The 17,331-nt window shown below is 42.1% G+C and overlaps 1 protein-coding gene across 6 annotated transcripts in view; it reads left to right on the forward strand.

Moving 5' to 3' along the window:
• Positions 1–8,508: 8,508 nt before the first annotated feature.
• The window catches only part of TRMT11 (tRNA methyltransferase 11), a 29,624-nt gene continuing 20,801 nt past the window's right edge, over positions 8,509–17,331 (forward strand). For 4 of the 6 annotated variants that reach the window (XR_012775250.1, XR_012775251.1, XM_075498685.1 and 1 more), the window contains exons 1-6: positions 8,509–8,656; positions 11,922–11,987; positions 12,725–12,798; positions 14,638–14,719; positions 14,814–14,906; positions 15,957–16,091. Coding sequence is in view for 4 of the 6 variants with exons in the window: in XM_075498685.1 (XP_075354800.1) it covers positions 8,582–8,656; positions 11,922–11,987; positions 12,725–12,798; positions 14,638–14,719; positions 14,814–14,906; positions 15,957–16,091 (525 nt within the window). In the remaining 2 variants the exon portion in view is untranslated. Of the gene's footprint in view, positions 8,657–11,921; positions 11,988–12,724; positions 12,806–14,637; positions 14,720–14,813; positions 14,907–15,956; positions 16,092–17,331 lie in introns of those variants that run through there. The other 2 variants (XM_075498687.1, XM_075498689.1) reach the window with 2 other exon arrangements.

Raw genomic sequence — 17,331 nt, forward strand, 5'->3', positions numbered from 1 at the left:
CCCACAACCTCTCCTCAGCTTTTATTGCTGAGCATGGCTTTATATGGCATGGAATATCCCTGCTGGTCAATTTGTGCCAGTGGTGCAGGTTGTGCCCCCTCCCAGCCTTTTGCCCACTGGAGGGGCAGAGCAAGAAAAAGAGAAGGCCTTGATCCTGTACAAGCACTGCTCAGCAGTCACCAGAACACTGGTGTTTTATTAACACTGTTTCAGTCACAAACCCAAAACATGGCACCTTATGGGCTACTCTGAAGAAAATTATCTCTACCCCAGCCAGACCCAGTATGTTGTTAAATGTACACAGAAGGGTGCAGGTCAACCGTTGCATCTTCCATTTGAGAAGGGTCCCGCTAATGACAGTAAGACCAGAAAGGTAAAAATGAGGATATAATCTAGCTTCCAAACTTTTGCTGATGAACAAGATAGGGAATTCAACTTGTCTCTGACAGCAGCAGATGGGCCTCAAACCAGCTCAAACAAGAAATCATTAAACAGAGCCACATTAATTACTGAGATGAATGCTCAGTATCTCATTAGTGTTTTTCAGCATAGAAGTATGTTCCATTTTCCTTCTGTATTGACAAGCATTCTTGGACTCAGCAGATAATTTTTTTAATTAGGCTGAGAAATATTTTCTGAAAAGCCTATCCTAATGCTTTGGATATGCTTCAGAATTACTGGCTAGCTTGTGGAAGAGGTGGTGGGCAGACCCCATTAACTATGTCACCCTCTTCTGCAGCAGCATTATAGCATCATTTTAAAACTTCCAAAATCTTCCGTGGAGCTTTCCAGTGAGCAAAGATCAGTAAAATACTGTTGGAGAGTGAACTCAGCAGCTCTTACTCTCCAAGAGCCTGCAGAAGCAAAGGAAAGTTGCTTAGCCACTGCCCCTGACTCTGTTGTTCTTTGATCCAGTATTAGCAGTCCTGAGAAAAGCTGCTTTTTTGACTACATATTTAGGAATGACAAAGCTTTATTTGTACTCTTTTGCTCAATTGTTTTATGTAAACTCCCAGCCTAATGCAAACCCAGAGAATAATGCTTTTATGCTGAAGTACTAACTGCCCCCTCTGAAAGGGTGAAACAGATACACGTACAATGCTGTTAAATGTAGAATAAAAAAAAAGTTTGTGTTTTGACTAAGGACATTTTCAATGTGATTACATTGGTAATAACTCCTCAAGCTATTTTGAAGTCTCCTTAAGTGTGAGTTGTAAATAAAAGCATAAAAATGGGAGCAAACCAGTGAAAATCGTATTTGAAATTTGACAATCTTGGAAACAATAAAATGCTGCATACAAATTCACTTGCTGTCATTTCAAGCTGATGTGCAATATTTATTGAAGTGCTGAAAGTGCTTTCAGTGTTTGACAAGACAAAATACAGATAATCCCTATACAATGTACAGTCCAAAACAGATGCAGAATTCACAGTCTTCACGTGGAAGAAGAGGAAAGACCAGTGAGGGAGCTTGCCACAAAGAAGTGAAGTTTAGGAGAGATTTGAAGAGCTGGAAGTTACTTAGTAGGGCCAGAACACCTTTTAGAAGGTCAGTTTACTTGCTACTCTAAATAATCTGTAATACTAAAAAACCTCACATGCTACAATTTTTGTGAAAATAATTTAATAAATTCTGTTCCATTTACTCTAATGGGGGCCTGCTGCAAAAAACTTGCCTGTTGAAAAGTTTACATTCCTGTTTCATCTGTAGGTGCTAATCTAATCTTCACATCGCAGTTGAGGAAGTAGAATTTTGTAAAACTTGTAAACCAGTAGCTCAGTTCAGTCATGTCCATTAGATAAGATGCACTCCTGACTGTACAGGCTTCAGGAGTAATTTTTTATTCTGGAGTGTACCAGTGGACAAACCAACCAATTGTGTTACCTATCTTTTAGACTTCTTTTGAAATATTGGCTATTGCCAGAAGCAGGAGATTGGATTTGTCAACCTGCGTGCTGACCAAGTTTGGCAGCTTTTTTGGTGTTTATAAGCATTGCATGGGCACATAGAAAGATTTCAATCACTCTTTAGAGAATGCTTATCTAAAGCTGGCAGGTAGGAAATTTGGCCCTATAATTGTTTAAAAACATCCATCCCTCTATAAATAACCTTTCTGATAATAATCCTTGGTTTTATTAAAAATATCATGATAGGGCAAGCTTTTTGTAGTTGCTTCCAAAATTGGTAAGACCATTTCATTAGGGCTTACTCTGCTTCTATCTGTTTTCATCAGAGGGGTGCTTAAAGCTCTTGTAGATGTACTCAAGTGATACTTAAACCAACCAGCAGCACAAGAGAGTGCAGCAGAGGCCGTGTAAGCATCTAACACTCACTGCTTACGTAGCAGCAGAAGCCTGGATTCCCATCATTTAACTACTTGCGCCAGACTTAATTAAGAACTAGTAAGTTTGCATGAGCTGGACTTGCATCTTAGAGCACTCGGGCTACGCGCTGCCCCAACTGTGTGTCTTTTAATGTATTATTTGTACAATGTCTAGTAATGTGGTTTTTTTCCTGATATTACTATCCTGTTAGTCAGCTGGCAACACTTGAACCACCTGATACTGCTTCCTGCAAGTGCTACAGCAGCACTAAATGCATTTGAAAATTGTTAGAATTAAACAAATCGCATTCTGTAGCTGTATTATAAAAAGCTTGATTTGTTTTGAAATCAAAATGCGTGTACAGGCTTTATCTAATGGGAGCTGAAATCCACTAAGGTGTGCTCATGTCATGTTTGCAAGAAACGCTTTTCCAAAAGAACAAAGCATTTTAAATGTGTTAAGATCACAAATTATATGTCTTGTTTTCATCTGCAAGATGTGGATTTGTTTCGGAAGAAGGAGTGGTTTTTAAAACTAAGGGAACACACACCAGCAGTGCCTGGTGCAGCACATATTCCCCAGTTTCCTACATGGTAAAATTAAGTGGTGATTAAAACACACCCTTTGTTTCCTCCTCTGTGCTCCACCTGCATCTGGCTCCCCTGTCCCCCAGATATACTTATTTCAGCACATTCATTTCTTTCCTTTTTTCTGTTTTCATTGTCTTTTCACTAGGAAAAGGAGGCATAATGGCCTCCTTTTCACTAGGAAAAGAAAGCATATCCCCCCAAAAGGGATAATGAATTCCATATTTTTATTTTCTCAGTCAAAAGGCTTATTTTGATGCAAATCCCCATTGGATGAAAATGTCAAAACAAAAAAAAACCATTCTTTTAGGCTTTTTGCAAAAAAAATTCTTTTATATAAATAGGATAAAATAATCTACCACTTTTATCAAGTTCATAATTTATATTAGGTTTCAATATCCTTTTGAGGCAGGAGAATATTCTTATTTTAAAGATCCATCAAGTAGTGTAGTTAACACCACATAAAAGCTTTTATTTGCACTGGTAAAAAATATAATTTTGTATTCCTAATTATACAGTTTTCTTGGTGGGGACTATTGTAAATAACAGCTCCTGATTATTTTTAATAGCATTATTACAACTATCGTATATAAACAATCCTTTCTTTTTTTAAGCATAGGAAAAGTTCCCCAAGAAGAACCATGAAGGAAATTGTTATTGGTCATCTTTCAGTCCCCTTTTTAATCAGCAGATCATTTTTTCTCCCAGTTTGGAGAACTCACAACTGTGCTTTCAAAGCACAGCCCTGCCCCAGCTAAGTGAGGTATGGGACTGCACCGCTATACTTTTATTTATGCATTTGGCACTACAGGAACTCTAATCTCCTCCTGTTGTGAACAATATTGCTACATTGTGGTGAAAGAAGAGAAAGAACCTTTTTTCTTTTGCCCTCATGAATGGACGGTGCCCCAATCTACAGTTTCAGTTGTCTGTCACTTCTTTATGTTGTGGCCCCCTACTTTCTATGAAGAAAAATTAGCTGAATTCACTGAGAAGGATGCGGAGCTTTGTGATCTTCTAGGGTATGACACAGCATTAGAAGAACAGAACAGGTAAAAATGCTGTGAGATACAGAGGAAAAAGAACAAGAGATACAGAAGGTCTGGAGAAGACATGATCATAAGAATAGACTATTAAATACCAGGACTAGTGCAGCTCTCCAAAATACATGCAAGCTGCAACTAATTTAGGAACCATCAAATATCCTTGCTGTGATATTTCCGTAAATTTGGGAATTTTCATATACTTCATGAAAGTCAACATAACTTCCATTTATTCAGTTTCACCATGTAAAAATAACCTAAACTTTTGCTATATACCAGGCTCTTTTTTTGAAGAAGTATATGAATTCCCATAAAAGTGTTCAATTCCATGTTTTACAAATCAAAATACCACAGACAGCCAGTATTTCACAACCTGCAAGAATCAGCGTTGTGTGGTAGCAAGTTAGTAATTTATACCTTCAGTAACCTAAAGCAGTAAGCCAGCAGAGATATTTTAAGAACTGCAGTATACTTGGTAGTGGATGATAATAATGAAAGGACAATCCAATGGCAGCGTGATGGATTAGTTGATTATTTGTGATTTCTGTCCAGATCTTTATGATTTTTTAGCATTTTTATGAAAACATTTTTTCATCCTGCTCATGTCCCAGTAAGTAGCTGAGTTGCAATTCTGTACTGAAAACCTCTTTCAAGATGATATCCAGATATGTTTTTCCAAATGGAACCATGCAGCAGAATTCATCAGATGACAAAGCCTTATTCTAGTAAAGTGATGATCACATCATCATCTTTTCCTTGCCAAAGCATTTCGCCTTCAAAATGAACCAGACCATGTTTTCTGGCTCTTAACAAGATTCCCACTACTTTATTGGAAATAGTCACGTATGTTTCAAACAGCTGCCCGAATGTCACACTCACATGTCCATCTTCTCCCACCTCTCCAGTGCTTCTAATGATCAAGCACAGCTCTTCTACTTCCTTTCCCACGTGTGAGTGAGCATCTTTTCCTCTCTGCTCTGTCTGAGACCCTTCAGGGGGTCTCCCGTAGGTAGGATCTCCTCTGTGAGTATGCACTGGTTTAGATGCAAGCCTGTTGTCGTTGCTGAACGGGTTCTTTCTCTGATATTCAATGTGATCCTCTGCCCAGGTCTGCCAACTTTTCCTCAAGTCACCCACCGCACTGGTAGCTTTAGCACTCTGCCCTTCATCTTCTTCCATTTCTTGAAAATGTTTTATGGCGCTCAAGCAGGAAACAAATCAATGACTGGTTGTAACTGTGGTTCCTGGGTGCCCTGTCAGCTGTGAAGGAAAAACAACAAATCCGCCTGATAATTTTTGGAAGAGTTTTGCCCGAGTGAGAGGCAAGGCTGCTGAAAAAGACCTTAAATACCTGAAGATTTTGTTAAGTCCACCCATAATTCTACAGCAATGAGGAAAGTAAAAGTGATTCAGCTGAAATTCGGAAGTCACTTTGTAACACAGGGCAGTAAGTTATGCTTACAAGGTTACACGGCGTACCAGAGGTCCCGCAATGACCGTACATACCCCACAGCCTCCGTGCAACACAAACAGGGTGCAGTACTTACTCTTCATGCAACGATGCCTTTTAAAGAACTTTATCCTTACCCCTGGCAGCCCCGCAGACTTCCCAAACAATCCGATGCAGTGCTGGCTGACCTGTTCAGCACAGGCTTACTGACAGGCGAGAGAGCAATCCATTCCCCGAGAGGCAGCGCACCAACCCATACACAGGGGTGGGCAGCCTTTCTCCTGCCTGCACGCTGATTAAAGGTGGACAAACCCACGCTGTGCCGACGAGGTGCCCACAGACCGCGGTAGTTGGTATGCATAGAAAACATCGTCCGGAGCCGAAACGCCGATTCGCGGTGGAAGCACGGGGATTCTCCCCATCAGGCACTGAAAAGAGAAGTAGAAATCCAGTTAGCGAGTGCGGCACCGTCTGCAACGCCCTATTTAGCAAAGAAGACAAAACCAGGATAGATAGTTCTCCCTTAAAAGGCTGTGCTGCACAGCCATGTCTGCCTACTAAAACCTCCAGGCAGGCTGCAGGCAAGGGAGCTTGCCTGCCAGAGGGGAAACTGCCCAGCTCCTCTGGCTACACGGGCTGCCTGCCACCTATAACGTTACACGTACTTAGATGATGGAGTATCTGTGCAGTACGTAATTATTTTGATGAATTAGGGACAGACTTATACTATAGACTATATACCTACAGAGATCCGACTGTTATAACCATGCCTTTGCTGGATCGTATCCTTCCCGTGTTGAAATGCACAAACTAGAGTTTCCATATAGCACATTAGTAGAGCTGATACTTTTCTTACAGTTGTTTGGAGATAAAACAGAGGATTAGTGCTGGCTTTATCGGGAAATGGACAGAAATGCAAATTCCAAACAATTTAATAACTGAATTATACATTAGGCATTTCTGTATTTTAAAAGCATTGTTGTTTAAGTAAGGTTTCATGCGTATTTGCCCATATACATATGTTGATGCTGCTGCACGTGAACCCCATGATCAGCGACAGCTCCCTGAATGCCCCAGCAGAACGTGCAAGTCACAGTCAAAAAAACTTGTGTTGCGTTTGGGTCTAGAAGAGTGCACAGGGTGAGCAGAAGATGGCAACCAAAACAGCTGCGAAAGAGAATTGAGAGAGATGAACAGCAGCACACATTAAATAATGGCTTTTCATTCACAGTCTCTCACTTTTAAATTGGAACTCATGATTGTCATATGATCCTGTTATATTTTTTGTGAGAGGAGGGTGGTTAATTCTAGCTTCCTGGATAAATTTCAATTTCAGTAATTACATTTTGTGTACTTAAAATTCCCCCGAAGGCTAAAAAGGATAATTGTTCTTCCTTTCCCTCCCTAAAATAGTTATGTAAAGTTGTCGACGTAAGATGACTCCCCAAATCCACGCTAACAAACTGCTTGATTCTCTTCAGTGGCAGTATAGGAATGTATGTTAAGTTTACAAACACAGCATCTGAAAAGCACTTTGTTTTCATGTCAGTATCAAATACTCTGTAATTCTTATTAACATACATACACTTTCAAACTACACTGAGCAGCACATAGAGACTGCCAGTGATTTTGCATGGATCCTCAAGTCAAAAGCCGGAAAAAACAGTGCTTTAGTAAAATTCTTCTGTAGAAAACAGTAGCACTGTGAAATTGGGTACTCACCTTCTGAGAACAGACAGCAATGCTCTGCAGATAAAGGAGTGCAGATAAAGTAAGAGAAAGCCAGTCTCAAAGAGATTAAGCTTAATAACCCTTCCTAACGAGTTTCTAAAATGGAAGCTATACAGCTAAGAAATTTAAAGTGAGACAGATCGGAAAAACTACAAGCAGTCTTCTTCCACTATATCTCTTTCAGGAATTCTCAGATTTTGTAAGCAATCTCAGACTCGCAGGATTTGTCAGCAGTTCAGCAGCGTGTTTATTGCTGGGTCTCAGCACTGAACTGCTGGGGTGAACAAGCCTGATCCACATCTACCTCTTTTCTTTCTCTTCTAGGAAAGTTCACGTTTAGATGCCGGTTCACATTTAGATTGTTTTCTTCTCAAACATCAGAGCTAAATCTTCATAGCAAACCTCAGTTCTGAGTACTGCAGGAAGAGACAACTGGAGAAGCTGCACGATGAGATTATGGAGCTGCATAAAGAACGTGGCCCGTGCAGCGCTCATAGGTCATGAGCAAAATCTTAGCCATCTAGAAAAAAAGCTGTCCAAAAATCAGCACAGAAAATACAGAACATGAGTTCAGTGCTGAGCTGGCCCGGTCCTAACAGGCGGCTTACTGAAATCTGGATAAGCTAAACCTTTCAGCTCAACATAACAGGGAGATCAGCGAGTATGGGATTATAGTTATCAAGTCTAGATGTTTAAAATATAAGCTGCAATACATAAAAAAAAAATTCCCCCTTGTTGGATAGTCACATCTCTGCCCCTTTCCTGGGAATTTGTTTCTCAGCTCTATCTGCTCCTACACCCATGTCGCCGGCGCTGACCTCCTTCCCGCGTAAAAACGGGCGCGACTCCTTTGGCGCCCGTTAATTGTTAGCGTTATTTAACGACCCGCTCCAGCGATGCCAGCGCGGGGAGGTGGCGGCCGGGGAAGGAGCGGCTGCAGCTGCGCAGCCGTAAGGGCACGGCCCAGGCCCGGCGGGTGCCCCGGCCCGCGCCCCCCTCCGCTCCCCGGTCCTGCGCCCCTACCGGTAAAGCACGGCGGAGCAGGTGTGCCCAGAACACACGAATTTACTGATTTATAAATTATATACCGGTACTACTGTAAATGCGCATGGCGTGCATGATAAAGCATACACAAGATCCAAGTTAAAAAGAAAAGGACGAGCAGAAGGTGAAATAAACACTAATTAGGAGCGCGAGCAGTACTTTGTCCCCGCAGCCCGCGCTGGCAGCCGCTGCTCCGGACGCCCTCAGCCAGCAGAGCCGCTGGCAAGGCCGGCACCCAGCGCTGCGGAGAGCCACGGGGGTGTGGGGGTCTTTCTCTCACACGCCCCTTGCCGCTGCCCGCGGGCGGGCTCCTCCCGCCGCCGCCGCCGCTCCCGCTCCCGCCGCGGCGCTGGGCCCGCCCGGCGGCGCATGCGGCCCGGGGAGGCGGGGGATGGCCGGACATGGCGCTGGCGGCTTCGGCGACCCGGCGGTGCCTGCTGCTGCTGGCGCAGGAGCACCTTGAGTTCCGCCTGCCGGTGAGCGCCCCGCGGGGCCGGGGCCGGGGCCGGTGTCGGGGCCAGGATCGGGGCCGGGGCCGGGGGCCCGGCGGGGTCGACCAGCTGAGGCCGGGGGGCCGGGCGAGGCGCTGCCCTCGGGAGCGGCCCCAGGCAGCGCGGCCCCGGCTGTGCCCGGGAGGCGGCCTGGCTCCCGCGGGGCCTCACCTGCTGCCCGCCCCGCACGGCTCGGGGAGAGCCCGCGGCTGCCGGGGCCGGGGGCGCCCGGTGCCCCTGCGCTCGCCGCCCTCCGTGTCCTGTGGCAAGCGAAACCCTGGCGCGGGGCCGCCTCTTTCCCCTCAGCCTTGCAGCGGGCGTAGGCCTCCTCCGCCTGCCCCCAGCCTCCATGGAGAGCCTCTTCGTGGTGGCCCTAAGGCAACACCTCCCCTGCCGCTCTCCAGAGCCTTTGGAGCCAGGAGAGGTTGCCAGCAAAGTACCTGGGGCTCCAGTTAAGAAATTGAAACTGGGAGGGAAAAAAAATGAGTTTATGAAAATCTTTCCTTAAGGAAGCAGGACCTTAAGGTCCTGTTGTGGTGACTTTTCAGTTTGCTTAATCTACTGTGTGAGTGGTCCCACCCGCGTGGTCTGGGTACCTAAATGGTCGGTGCTGCCCTGGCGACACGCGAGGTCCTCCCTGTCCCAGGTGTTCATGGAGCTGCTTCAGGCAGGAGGGTGCGGATATCTTCATTTTCTGGAGGAAGACCTGGGGAGCGGCGAGGATGGGGCTTCTCTGAAGTCCTAGGGCCCGCACGCATGCTGGGATCGAACGGAGGTCTCCAAGGCCTTGGCTGGTGTCCTGGTCGTGAGCGTCCCTCCTCTGTGTTGCAGCGGTGGCACCGAGGACTGTTCGCTTTTGCCTTTTAATTCTGAGTGTTTATTTCCATGTGGTTCAGAAGGGTTTGTGCTGCAGTGGCCGATGCGGGATCAGAGAGAGTAGACCCGCTTCTGCGGTAGGGTCGCAGCGTGTCAGGTGTGGGAGCCAGCGAGTCCTGCCTCCGCAGCTGCAGTCTGCTTGTCATTGACACGTTTATGCCAGTTGGTTGCAAAATTTGTTATTGTTTAAAATATTGCTGAAATGCAGAGTTATTTTGTTAGAATTGGTAGGTCGTCATTACACATTTTAAAATATTTAATGCATATTGCATCATCTATTTTCCTTGTTTTCATTAAGGCTTTCTTTTGTCCATTGTTTTTCACTATCTGCTTTGTGGGACTGGAACACGAATTTATGATCAACCCAATTTTTCTTTAGGCAACGTCATCAGATTAAGTACAAAAAAAGACGATATATATGTAACATAGAAAGTTTTTCTTTTTTCACCAAGGTTGTAGTTGCACTTGGTTGATGCAGCTGCTGAAGAAAGCAGTTCCATTTCCCTTTTCTTGTACTCTGGTGACTGCTCAGCCATGTGTTTGGCTTTGTGGTGAGCTGCGTTAGGGACATGATTCGTCTGAAAACTTAATGAAACAAGCAAAGACAGATTTTTCAGCCAGAGCAGCTGCCTGATCTCCATCTCTACCACACCTGCATATGGGATACGAGAGGACTGCTTTTCTTCTGGTGATGGTGCTGGATCACAACAGCTGAAGGTGTTTGTTGAAGTCCACGTTTGTTGTTAGGTGTCTGTAGAATAAAGTTATGTGTTTCATAGTTCATAGTCGATAAGAAACTGTGCTCCATAGTCAGGGATCTCTCTTCGGTTAGGCCAGATACTGAGGGGTGACATCGGGCATCCTGTTTTCCAGCACAGGGTGTCTCTTAATGGACAGATAGGTGTATGTCAAATGTTTTCTTACCTTCAGGCATATCTGTTCCAGTGCTTCACTGTCTTTACTCTTGGAAGGATCTTCCCAACCTCTCATCCAGAGCACTGCTGTGATCTGAACCCGGTGCTCGTCTCCTCTGTAGTAAACATCGAAAACAAGTTGTTACCTTCCTTTATCACAGCAACCTTTAGCATGTGTAGAGGTCATGATCATGTTTCTCTCCAAGCCTTTCCTCACAGGCCATGTTTTCTCCGCTTCTCATTCTTGTCACTTTCCTGGAGGTGGTAATTTTAATAAGATTTACTGGTAGTGTGTGGAGATGCCACTGATTCATGTGTAAAATCTCAGGTGTTTTTGTTGTCCCAGGACCATACAATGAAATAGCATAAACTTTTATTCTCCTGGAGCAAACCCCCTATTTTTTCCAGCGTTTCTTATGTCCTTTCTATGCAAATGGGAAGATGGAAATGAATGGGGTAATGTCCCACTAAAGCCATGTGCTAGTGTTATGCTGGGGTTTTCTTTTCCTCTGTTTTTTGGGATACTTCATGGTAATCTTTTTATTTACCTACTAGGTTCAAATCTAAGCCAATATAACCATTTGCTTCCGTGTTCTTTTGCCAGTAATGTTCAGAGGCTGCAGCGTGTCATTTCTAACAAAGGGGCTGCATGAGAAACATCCCCAATGTTTACCTCTCATTTCAGTTCAAAAGTCTTTTTAGTGGGTGGTTTTTTAATTATTACTTGCTACCTTGTTTCTTGGAGGTTTGCTGTTTTCTGTGTTCAGTTTACAGCCTCTGATTTAGTTTACTCTGGAAAAGACACCTACTGAAGAAAACTGTTGCGATACCTGTAAAGCAGTGAGGTAACAGAAGAGGGATTGATGCTCAGCGCTGGGCCCAGCCCCGGGTCAGAGTGTTATTACTGAGGCATTGCTTTTACGTGAATTAGTCAGAAAAATATTTTAAGAATAGATAGAATAATATTGTAAGAGGAATATTGTTGTGAGAGCATAGGATTGAACAGTAAAGATTTCAATGAAAGACGAATAGAAAAATGCAAAATAGTGGGATTTGATTACTGAAATTTGCCTAACTTGGTCTTACTGTATACTGTACAACACTTCATAAACTATTTGTAGCTCATTCTTTTGCAACTGAACTCTGAGAAAGCTGGTTTTTGTACAAGCTGAATTTAATTGTGAACCTCTGCCCTATCCACACAATTACTCCAAATGTTTCATTGTTGGTTCCCACAGTAAGTCAGTAGTAAACACCATTCTTTCTTCTGTTGCCATCTCTCAGATTTTGTTCCGAATCCCTGTGGAGGTCACAGTCTGCAATAGAATTTATGGTGTGCTGCTCTATCTCTGAAATTGTCACTGTACAAAAATCTGCTTTTGCTCCTTCTTTTTAAAAAAAAAAACCAACCCAACATTAGTTAATGCACCTAAAGCCTGACCTTTATATTTTCATTTTAGGAAATAACATCTTTACTCTCGCTTTATGGTGGACAGTTCAGTGGTGAGCAGGAAATTCGTGTAAATGTAAGTGAGGACCAAATATTTTACTTGAGTGCATGTATGGTATACAAGTATGTTTTTTTTATAGTATTTTTATTAAATGTGGGTGGCTGAATAAATTTTGAAGTTTCTTAGGAAAATAAGGAATCTTCCGAAACCGAGCAATGCTCAATTTCAGTAGAGACTCGGAACTGAGTGAAAGATGCACAAAATGCACCTCAGGATGTCTTCATTTAGCAGTATGAAAAGAAACAGTGCCATCTGCTGGGAGGCTCTCCTTTTCAGAATAGCTGAACCATAAAAATATTCAGTAGCAGTTTGAATTTGGCGTTTGCCTCTAAATCAATGAGCCAGCATATCTGGAAGAGTGAAGGTAGGAGGCTGTATGATTCTGGTCTCAATGCTTCGTCAGAGAACGTTACTGGGTTTTAGTTACTACTTGTGTGTAAGGAGGTGTTTTGAGTCTTCAGAGGATGAATAATCTAGAGAAGCATAAACAAATAGTAATATTTAACCAAGTCAAAGATGTGGTGGGAAAATGAAATATCTAATAAAATTTCTCAGACATTCAAGCTGAGTATACAGTTTTACCTCAAATTAAATGTTTTATCCTCATGTTCTCTGTACAGTTAACAGATTCATTTGTTTTTTTTAATCTTCAGCATGCATGTTCTGTTTTTATAGATCAGAACTGTGTAGTTGTGTAATTCACATGACATCCTCCAGTTAGGTATTTGCATCACTTATCTTCTCTATTTCAGTCTCCATTTTGGATTCTCAATATTCCTTCGGAAGAGATGGCAAGGGGACTAATGAAAAGGACAGTATGTGCAAAGTAAGAGGTGAAAAATCTAAATGATAATGTACATGGTGGAAAATTGTTCTGCTGTATTGTGGCAAATACTAATTTTGTATGGAGTCTTAAAATAAGCAGTCTCTGATTACCTCTAGAATTGAGGAGGTGTTACTGGAGCCTGTAGGGCTGATTATGTGGTGTACCCGTCCTCTTTACTTAGCGTACGATCAACGCAGGTTCTTGAAACTGAGTTCTTGACTGCCGAGCCAGTGCTTGTCTTGTAGTGTCACTGATGTTTTAGTTGCCTTGAATAATGTTTGGTTAGTGGCTTGTTTTAAAATGTGTATGGAATTAAAAGATAAAAACAGTGATACGTAAAAACTGAAAGTCAAGTTTGGAAGGGAAAAGTAGTGATTCCTTGTGTCATCCTCCTAGTGCTGGTATCTGAGCCCTCAGCCCAGACCGCTGCAGGAGAGATCCCTCTAGAAAATTCAAGAGCACAGGAATATGCCAGAGAGTGATTGTTCCAGCGGCTTTTGGTCTTTTTTAGAGGTGTCTGCATAACATGCTTTCCAGTGAGGCTTGAGAGATACCTCAGAGGTATGGTTCAGGATCAGAAGCAGCATAGCTGTGGTATGGCGCTCTGACCATACTAAATTTGGAGTGTCTGTGCTGTCATTTTCAGGGTTAGTTTGGGTGCCTCTGCAGAGCGTTGCATGGTCCCTGTTGAGTGCTTCTTGTGTCAAGTATTCAATTTTACCTACAATGACTTGGGTTGTACACTCTTGCCTAAAGAAACCCCATGTATACAAAACTGTCCTTGTGATAGTATGTTCCAATGGGGATAAACTGTACTGCACTTCAAAAAGCAGCTGTAGGTAGCTAAGGAAGTAAAACGTGACAAAACAGCTTGCAGATGTTCCATACGCCATGGTCTTTCAACTGATGTATGCTATTTTATGTAGAAAGCATAAAATCTCATGGTTGTGGGAGATATGTTAGTTCTAGAGTAAGATTGCTGGAGCATCTCCATTGCAATGCTAATGAATATTAAAAGCTCCGAAGGATACATTTATCTAAATAAAATCTCCCCAGCATTTTGTGGTTTTTTTCCAATACATATGTAAGTGTAAAAGTAAGAAGTGAGCCTGAAGGTCTTATAAGAGCTTCTCCAACAGTTGAATAAAATTCAAAGATGAACATTTGGTTCTCTCTAGTACAGCCTATGCTGTCAGCATTTCCATTGCTCCATCTAGAAGTATAGTTTAAGTTCTCACAGTAGATAGAAACAGATGCTTTAGGAAAAAATTAGACACTGTGAAAAATGTACTTTGTTTTCAGGGTAAATGCAGGTTAGAAACGTAGCATAGTGTTTAAACATGTGAAAGTATCAGACATCATAAACACATCTTAAAATGGGATAGAACCTCTGGTGATGTCATTATACGTAGGATGTTACAGTTTCACGATTTGTTTTACTCCAGGGTAGCATAACACTTTGAAAGTCTGTTCTTGACCTTTTTCAGCCTTTGCTTACGCCATTGAATCGGTAGGTACAAGTGAATTTTATCTCATTCGCTAATATCACTGTGTGCCAGAAAAAGGTCTGGTGATATCCAAGGGTCCCAAGACTGAAATTTAACTTTTAGTATATGTTACTAAACAAAAAAACTTCATCGAAATACCAGTTTAGGATTAAAAATAAGCGTGTCCTTGTTAAGAACAAAACTTAAGCATGTGCTAAGAGTTGAATAACGCACTTCAGTACTCCATGAAGTAAAGCCTAAATACATTGGCCGAGAAGGTTAAAAGGAGTAAGTATCTGTGATGCATTTTCCCCCCTATATGACTGCACTCTAAAAAACTTTGTAATTTCAGGTCTATATTTGAACTGTGGGGTCATGGAAGATCTGCAGGGGAGCTCTATGCATCTTTGAAGAACTATCCAATGGACAAGATGGTATGCATATAAAGAATCTGGATAATGTGGTTCCTTAATCACACTGAATAGCACTGCAGCTGTACTAACGAAAGTGTCTTTGCCTTTTTTTCAGCTTCCATATCTACAGTCAGACTCTACTTACAAAATACATATTCATACATTTAATAAAACACTGACCCAAGCACAGAAAATAAAAAAGATAGATGTAAGTAGATGTTTAAGAAAACTTTGACATTTAATTTAATTTATGTATGTTGTTCTTATTCCATACTATCAGTGTTGTCTAGAGTGTGTTTAAGTTTGGATTTCCTGAAGCTCTTAAAGCAGTTTACAGCTTATGCCTTATCAGCTCTAAATGAGATCTTTGTGTCTGAATTAACATTCTCCTCAAAATTCATGACTTTGTACTTTTTTTTCTAAACAGACCATGTAAGGCATATACAAAGACAAACAAATATCACTGCTGATTTCAGCCCAGTGTGCTGGGCAAACTGAAGCTTATTGCCCAAAACTATAAGATTCAAATGGCTAGAGTTAGGTGCTAGATTTTTAGAAAATCTGTTGCTTGATCTCCATATTAGACATTTAGTGTTACAGAATGTGGAACAAGCCAGTCCAGTGACTTCAGTTGCAAGCTATGGATTATGTGCTGATTTCCTGTTCTGTCCTTACGCTCTTGTCTGCATTTGTGCTCTCCTCCTAACTGTACCAGTATTTTAATTAGGAAATTTTTCTAAATTACTGTTAATTTTTGCTCTTCCACATTCTATTTTTAGCAGCTATTTATCCTATTTACTTCATTTACAGGGACTGAAGTTATCTGTGTTAATAGTAGCTACCCTTTCCTGCGTGTTCAGTTTTTGTGTACATGAAATAATGCTGAGTGTGTAAATTGGTGTAGCTGCACATCACTGAGATTTTAAATCCTGTTGTTCATCATCAGTGTTGGTTTTATAACTTGAAAATTGTATAATTAATATGCACAGTTCATTTCCTCTAAAGTTGGGTTCTGTTCAGTTAAAAAATGTTATTGTTCCTGATTTCTAATCCTTAATCATCTTTATTCACAAGAAAGGCATTTCAAAACCTCAGAGAAAATTGAGAATGTACTTTTAGTACTAATCTATCATTTCTCACAAGTGGAATTGTGGTTTGGTTTGTTGTTTGTTTTTTTTTCTTTTTATTTTTTTGTGGGGTGCGTATTTAAAAAATTTGACCCTGTTATTTTTGACTCTGTTTTTCTTCTACTGTATAGGCCCTTGAATTTCTGCCATTCAAAGGAAAAGTAAATTTAAAGAATCCAGAACATATCTTCTGGATTTTGGAAGATTATGGAATGGATCCTAATAACGTTCCAGAAGAGCCCTTTCATCTGTATTTTGGTAGATGGGTGCGTGAGTACGCTTGCTTCAGTTCTTATAGGCCTGTATTTTCAGGAAAGTGTTCTTCAATTTAAATGTAAAAAATTGTGTTGAGTTTTAATGGAAGCAGACCATATTATTATCGCTGAATCTGTCACTGCATAATACACTGATGTAAGTCTTGAAAGTGCTTATTGTGACTAGGATAAAGCAGGTTAATTGATGATTTAGAGGTGGAAAAAATTGAAGTTGTATCTGGGAACATACCTTACTTTGCCCTCCACTGAGGGAACTCCATGCAGCAGTGAGACTGCACAACTGTGGTGGTGTATTATATTATTGTGGGCCCAGATGGAGCTAAAAGCACCAGTAGCTTGTTTCAAACATGAGGAAAGATTTACAGGAACTGTAGATGGCTTGCAGCCCCGCTGAGTTGCATCAGCCCTGCTGGAGCACTCTGTAAGTGCTTCAAGTGGTCCTGACAGCCACCTCCACAGAACGGTGCAGACGGATCCCTGAGGCTTTGGACATGAGTGGGTCCAGCCCACAGGTGGATGCTCGCCTGGGGGGCACTGACAGTGCAGTGCTGTACAGTAGGAACCACTTTCAAAAACTGTCTGGAGCTTGTCATCTGAGGTCTTTACTACAAACTTTCTTGCCTGTTGGGTGTATGCACTCCAAACCTGCTGCATTATTAGGATATCCTGAGGAAATCTGATCTGGTCTTTTATTTCTTGTGAGGAAAAAGTGGCTTCCCAGAGGACATCTTCCAGAATGACACCAGCCACTGGTGGGAATATGTGCTTGCAGTGCCCTGGGTCAAGGGCAGCTGGAAGGAGGAAGAACCACTGCTGAGGTTGTACAGCTGTGGTCAGGGGGTGTGCACAGAGAAGTTACGGATCCAAGTGATCTGTGAGCACCTGTGAATATTCTCCATGCCTGTGATTAATGTGAAAGCACCCTGGGTTGTGGCAATAACTGCAAAACATTGCAGCTGTTGTCCCATCTGTGCTGGATTCCTGAAGTGTTTAAAAATGAATAAACCAACCTGAAAAAAAAATAGGCAAGTGTATTTTGTTTACCCAGTAAGACTGATGTTGACCGGAGCTGGGGGATAGTGTTGGAAGAGCTTTTGAATGTGTTTTCTTCCAGACTGCTTTGGTCCTCTTCAACGTATTCTGGAAGTCTGATGTAAAAATGTTAGCATTTGTTCTTTATTTGTTTTTCCAGTAAATTCTGATCTGTCAAGGCTATCCTAAATTTAGATTT

This window comes from Mycteria americana, chromosome 3 (assembly GCF_035582795.1).
Source record: "Mycteria americana isolate JAX WOST 10 ecotype Jacksonville Zoo and Gardens chromosome 3, USCA_MyAme_1.0, whole genome shotgun sequence".
In the NCBI taxonomy this organism is placed as follows: Eukaryota; Metazoa; Chordata; class Aves; order Ciconiiformes; family Ciconiidae; genus Mycteria; species Mycteria americana.